The 6,480-nt window shown below is 34.8% G+C and overlaps 1 protein-coding gene across 1 annotated transcript in view; it reads right to left on the bottom strand.

Moving 5' to 3' along the window:
• Nucleotides 1-3,157: 3,157 nt before the first annotated feature.
• slc14a2 (solute carrier family 14 member 2) overlaps nucleotides 3,158-6,480 on the bottom strand; it is a 6,611-nt gene continuing 3,288 nt past the window's right edge. Inside the window, exons 6-10 of the mRNA XM_016573302.1 lie at nucleotides 4,734-4,926; nucleotides 4,084-4,231; nucleotides 3,855-3,989; nucleotides 3,682-3,731; nucleotides 3,158-3,594 (exon numbers count right to left, since the gene is read on the bottom strand). Of these exons, the coding sequence (XP_016428788.1) occupies nucleotides 3,241-3,594; nucleotides 3,682-3,731; nucleotides 3,855-3,989; nucleotides 4,084-4,231; nucleotides 4,734-4,926 (880 nt within the window). The 3' untranslated portion in view covers nucleotides 3,158-3,240. The remainder of the gene's footprint in view (nucleotides 3,595-3,681; nucleotides 3,732-3,854; nucleotides 3,990-4,083; nucleotides 4,232-4,733; nucleotides 4,927-6,480) is intronic.

The raw sequence follows: 6,480 nt of genomic DNA, 5'->3' as shown, positions 1-6,480 counted from the left end.
CCTAACATTAGATAGACAAGAAAGATGAGATTCAATTCAATTCGATTCAAGTTTATTTGTATAGCGCTTTTCACGATACAAATCGTTGCAATGCAACTTTACAGCAAATTAAGTTTCTACAATATTTAGTGGTAGCTTATCAGTGGTGACTGTCAGTTTATGTACATATGGCAGAAATGTACGGAAAAATCAATTAAAGACGTAATCAAACAGACGATGAACACTATTAACAGCAATTATTATATGATGCAATCAAACTTATAGCAAAATGTGGTAGTTCTGTATGTTGTTTCAGGGTTGGCATCATCTGAGGTCCTCTGAGGGGTTGGCATCATCTCTTCTCAGGTGTTCTGGATCCAGACTGAAGCTTGTGTAAATCCTAGTTACCACGGGATGTCAATCCCAGCAGAAACAGAGAAACAAATAGAGACATAATTAGCGTAGCTGCTGTTCCAACCAAGCAAAATTTATTTGTTTAACCCAAACTAAAGAATAATAATGTGCATTTGATCAGATATAACTGCAGTACAAGATTATGATATGCATTATTTGAATGCTTGGCCAAAGAGATGTGTCTTTAATCTAGATTTAAACAGAGAGAGTGTGTCTGAACCCCGAATGTTATCAGGAAGGCTATTCCAGAGTTTGGGAGCCAAATACGAAAAAGCTCTACCTCCTTTAGTGGACTTTGCTATCTTAGGGAGAGTTTTGCGACCTTAGGGAGCATGGTTTGTAGCGTGGTAGAAGGCTAGTTAGGTACGCAGGAGCTAAACCATTAAGGGCCTTGTAGGTAAGTAATAATATTTTGTAACTGATACGGAAGTTAATAGGTAGCCAGTGCAGAGACTGTAAAATTGGGGTAATATGATAATATTTTCTTGACCTGGGAAGGACTCTAGCCGCTGCATTTTGGACTACCTGTAGCTTGTTTATTGAGGATGCAGGACAACCACCTAGCAGTGCATTACAATAGTCCAGTCTAGAGGTCATGAATGCATGAACTAGCTTTTCTGCATCAGAAACAGGTAACATATTTCGTAGTTTGGCAATGTTTCTAAGATGGAAGAATGCTGTTTTTGTAACATGGGAAATATGATTTTCAAAAGACAAGTTGCTATCTAATATAACACCCAGATTTTTGACTGTAGAGGAAGTAACCGTTCATCCGTCTAGTTGCAAATTGTAATCCAAGAGATTCTGTGTACTGTTTTTTGGTCTAATAAGTAATATCTCTGTCTTATCCGAATTTAATAGGAGAAAATTATTGGTCATCCAATCTTTTACATTTTTAATACACTCTGTTAGCTTAGATAATTTAGAAGTTTCATCTGGTCTTGTTGAGATATATAGTTGAGTATCATCAGCATAACAGTGGAGACTAATTCTGTATTTTCTAATAATATTACCAAGGGGTAATATTTATATTGAAAATAGCAGAGGACCTAGGACAGATCCTTGTGGCACTCCATACTTTACTGGTGATAATTGAGATGACCATCCATTTAAATGAACAAAGTGGTAGCGATCGGACAGGTAGGATCTAAACCATCTTAAAGCCTGCCCTTGAATACCTGTATAGTTTTGTAATCGATCTATGAGTATGTCATGATCTATAGTGTCGAACGCAGAAGATCAAGTAAAACTAGCAATGAGATGCAGCCTTGATCTGATGCAAGAAGCAAGTCATTTGTAATTTTAACAAGTGCAGTTTCATCCACTGTACTGTAAGATCTCTTTACAGCAGTGTAATGAAAATAAAATTTTCTTAAAACTTAGTTGAATTTCACTGTATCTGCTATATTTAACATGTTGTATACTGTAATAGACATTGAGCTGTAAAATGATTCCTGATTGCCAAAAGAAGGTTTTTGCAACAGTGTTATGAATTGATCTCACTAGTGTGTAAGACTGTGTTTTAGTATGTGCGTTTTTGAGGGGTTGTGTGTCATGTCCGAGGGAAAAGTTTGTTTTTTCAGCAAGATTGAATGGTTTTGAGTGGAGAGCTTCATTTTGACCTGAAATTAGGAAGTATGGGGAATTGGGTGAGAAGTTATGAATTTGTGTTTAGAGTTTCGAGAAAAGGAGGCACAATTTCAAGAAATGTTTTTAAACAATCGAGAAAAAATTTAATAGGTGTTGTTGCTGCTGCTGTTGACGCCACACAATCAACATAGACTGCGCGGTATGCAGGCTAGTAGTTCAGCATCAGGACATGAGCTCCAGGCTACTGCGATTGTGGCTGGGACTTTGAAGGGCACTAGAAAGACTAAGAAATAAAAGAGCTAGAAAGACTAATTAAATTGATTAATTAGTTAATTACTTTTTATTATCTGCAGTATTGTGATCAGCTAGAGTTCTATTTTATAACACAATCAGGCATGCTGGAGTTAAGGGAACATGTTAAGTAATGTACAACAGAAATGATAATGAGCTGTAGAAAATGATTAGAAAATTATTGTGAATCCTGGCCCTATTTTTGTAAGTATATATCATGTATTATCTACAAGTATTGTACATGAAAACAGTTTGGTTTTATTGTATTTTGTGTACAATATACACACAAGTATAATATAAACAACTTTGTTAACACTGACAACTTCAAATGTTTTTTAAAGAGGTCACATTCATATACATTTAAGTTTGAATATAGGAAAATAAATCAAAGTTCTCGACATTTCTAACTTTGATTATACATTACCTAAATATCTGTTGAACAGTATGTAATAATGTTTATTTTATTTTAAGTTATGAAGTGTTCCTACATCTCTATTTCAAAGAATCTAGATGAGTATAATGCTTATATTCCAAAGATGTACACTTTTATGTTAAAATATATATTTATTTGGAATTTATAAAAGTCAAAAGGTAATACACAATGCTGCTACAGATAATGAAAACATTTAAATAGTGCAGGCTATCTATTCAACATAATACATTCTCATTTATCTGAAAATGAGTTACATTCCTATTGTGTGTGTTCCTTCTGTTGATATTGATATTTGATTTGATATATATTGATATTTCTACAGAATAGATTGTGACTTGTGTAAAACATTATATAATATTTTTAAATTTGGCAAATGTCAAAAAATGAAAAATGATGCTTAGTAAATTATATATATCAATAAATTATTGTATCAATAAAGGTGATGTTTAAAAACAGAACAATTTCCCTTAGCTATTTTTTGTGTGGCATTTTCCTTGAGCAAATAAACATCATGTGAACCATTTTAGGGAGATTTATAATTTAGTTAAATTAAGTTCAGTTGCCTCTGAATTCCTATCTGGTCTATTTTGTGTGGTTTCCTCTTGCGGAACGTCCACAGTGCAAACATCAAGATGCTGATGAGCTTTCATTTCCATTGCAGCCATTATTTCCTCTTTCTTCTGCTGTGAAGCGATGTCTTTCTCTTGCTTTTTCCTTTGTTTGGCGATCCTCTCCTCTTTCTTCATCTTCCAGAAGTATATCAGGTTTTTCTCGGGGTAGGTGACGTTAGCAAGGGGCAGTTTATAAATGTTTTTTATCTCCGTAGTGATCAAAAGGAAAGTGAGGGCAGAGAGACAGAAGGGCCAGGTGCATGCTGGGAGTCCAAACTGTTAAAATATCATGTAAAACATGTAAAACCATTTAAAATCACACACATTTTTGTATATTTCATGTTCTGGGTTTATGATACCTACAGTAGACATCACATTTGCGATTGCAGAGCCAAGATATGCACAGAAGAATGCTATGGGAAAACAAGACTGTAATTTCAGTCATTTGCTCATAACTGTGTAATGATATATGTGCAATAATAGGAAATTGTTATTACATAATTAGGAAGGAGAGAAAATAGCTGGTATGAACCTACCACAGGCCACAGCCAGAAGATGTGTCTGCCATGTGAGAGCGTAGAACATCCCACCAATGGCAATGCAGGCCAAAACACAGTTATAACCCCACAGGCCAAAGTAGATGTTCTGGAACGGCGCAGCAAGAGCAAGACCTGGAAATCACAGTAAAGGCGACTTAATCATGAGTTTTAGAGATGTCCGATGTTGGCTTTATTTATTATTAAATATTCAAATGTGATCTCTTACCTGACACCATACCAACTGCTGATCCAATAGTTGCATGTGTAAATGTTATGGGTGAGGAGATGAACAAGGCGATCATGAATATTCCTCCTGTCCAAGCATTGTCACACCCATATACCTGTCCAATACCCACAGGGATTGAGCGGAAGAGCTGTAAAGAAAAACAAAAAAGTAAAAAGTTTGGAATAATTATGTTTTTTTTTTAAGAAGCCTCTTATGCACACCAAGGCTGCATTTTTTTTCTTTTTGATGAAAAATACAGTAAAAACAGTCCTATTTGAGAATAATTGCTGAAGGATCATGTGATATGCATAAGAGACTTCTTTAAAAAAAATTAATTATGATATATTTAATATAACTTTTATGAGATTTAACCTGCCTTATATGACTTTAAACTGGGTGACATTCAATTTGAGCAGAACTTTTTTCATTTTCTGCTAGATTGAATTTTATAGTGTCAGTTACAATATCTCGTGATAAACCTGCTCTCTTCAGTGTTATGTGACATCAATCTAGAATATTCTTAAACAGAACTGTTGCACAATCACCTTCTCTTGTTCTGGGGAGTGGCTGCTTATCAGGATGTAAATTTGGGACAGCTTCCCCTTTTGAAATCGTGGATTTTGGCCTCATTTTCACTTGTTAACTCTTACCTTAGGATAATCCAGCTCAGACCATGTCAAGTTATGCATGGATGTGCGTGGCTGGAAGAGAACCTGAGGGAAGTGGTGATTGTAGTGGCCTGTAGCCACCATATGGAGACACACTAGTATGTTAAATGGCAGGGTGAAAACAGGAAGGTCCCACTGACTGTTGATGGAAGCCAAGGCACTGGACACTATGGGACTGGAGAAAACAGCACTATTAGGATTATAGAATTCAGCACTGAGCCTAAATTAGTGGTTCATAACTAATGGGTAACTGATAGGAAAAAAATAATTCAAATAATAAAATGCAACTATATAATCGTGTATAGTTTGCAAAATGAACAGGAAATAGGAGTAGGTAGAAATAGGAGGAAATGCTTCACATGCCTGCTAGGCAGATGGCTAATTTGCATGACGCAAAACTATGGAAAGTAAAAGATATATTGCTTTAATTACATTTTTGTCTACTTCTGTATGATAAACCATTTTGGTACTGTGTTGGATCACCACTAGATCTAATGTAAAAGTCTAAAGTAAGCCTAAAGGTAAAAGCAAAACCGATTGAGAATCAGTGGTCTAAACTAGCAAAAGATCATCACTAAACTGTAAAATGTGCCCTGTGTAAAATGCCAACCAGAATGACTAACTAATATTTAGGTAGATACAATCAGATTTTCAAGTCATTTTGTCCACACACAACCCCATGAGGGGAAAAAAAATCTAAAAATAGCTGTTACATTTTTTACATTCTTCAGTAACTCAATCATATGACAGTCTTTGACTGATGATACATTCCATGTGAGTGTGTCGCTTTTTTGAAGAATCTAAATTCCTCACATTTTAATCCTTCCTTATGGCTACAGTACACTACTTATAAAATCTGAGCATATATTAAACCACAAGGTATCATAGTCTTGCCAAATTGCAAATGGTTTCAGAGAAAACTGCAATGATGAAGACCTCATAGTCAAAATGTTGTATGAGTTTTAATACATTGTTTTTTGCTTATCTTTGCCCCTTTTTATTGTCCCGCACCTGAGCCCTACACTGTAAAAAAAAATCCGTAAAATTTACGGTAAAAAAACAGCAGCTGTGGTTGCCGGAATTTTACCGTAAAAAATAAGGTAGCAACGTTTTAGGTTTTACGGTTTTAACTTAAATTTACAGTTAAATACCGTAATTTCATTAACTGATATAATGTTAATATACCAACCTATTGAAGTACTGAAATCTGTTTTGTACCTTTGTAATACACTGATAACCACCAAATGCAGGTGGTGATGAGAAAGTGACATGATGAACCAAAGCCCATCACAAGCAGCTTTTAAATAATAACATATATAGAAGGTGCACAGCGTCATTCACACAGACACTAAACACCATCATGGTAACACACATGAAACTGAAATAATGCAATAAACATTCATTTAACAACATTAGGTGTAACACACAACCCTAATATACAAAACTGAAGAAGAAACAGTTATTTCAACAAAAAAAAACATCAAGTTTGAAATGTAACGCAGGGAATTCTGGGAATGTCAATTTACGGTTATTCACTGTAAATTATACGGTATTTTTCACTTCCAAAAACGGTATACTACCGTAAAATTAATGTCCAATACATGTAATGTCCAATACAGTTTTTCACCGTATATAGTAGGGGAATTTACCGTTAACCATTTAACAGGTTTTTACTGTAGCATTTTTACAGTCTTTTACCATTAAATTCACGGTCATTTTTTACAGTGTA

Source organism: Sinocyclocheilus rhinocerous, unplaced genomic scaffold (assembly GCF_001515625.1).
Source record: "Sinocyclocheilus rhinocerous isolate Xijiao unplaced genomic scaffold, SAMN03320098_v1.1 scaffold1043, whole genome shotgun sequence".
NCBI classification, from domain to species: domain Eukaryota; kingdom Metazoa; phylum Chordata; class Actinopteri; order Cypriniformes; family Cyprinidae; genus Sinocyclocheilus; species Sinocyclocheilus rhinocerous.
The sequence above is the reverse complement of the archived record's forward strand: the minus strand, read 5'-3'. Positions and strand labels throughout refer to the sequence as shown.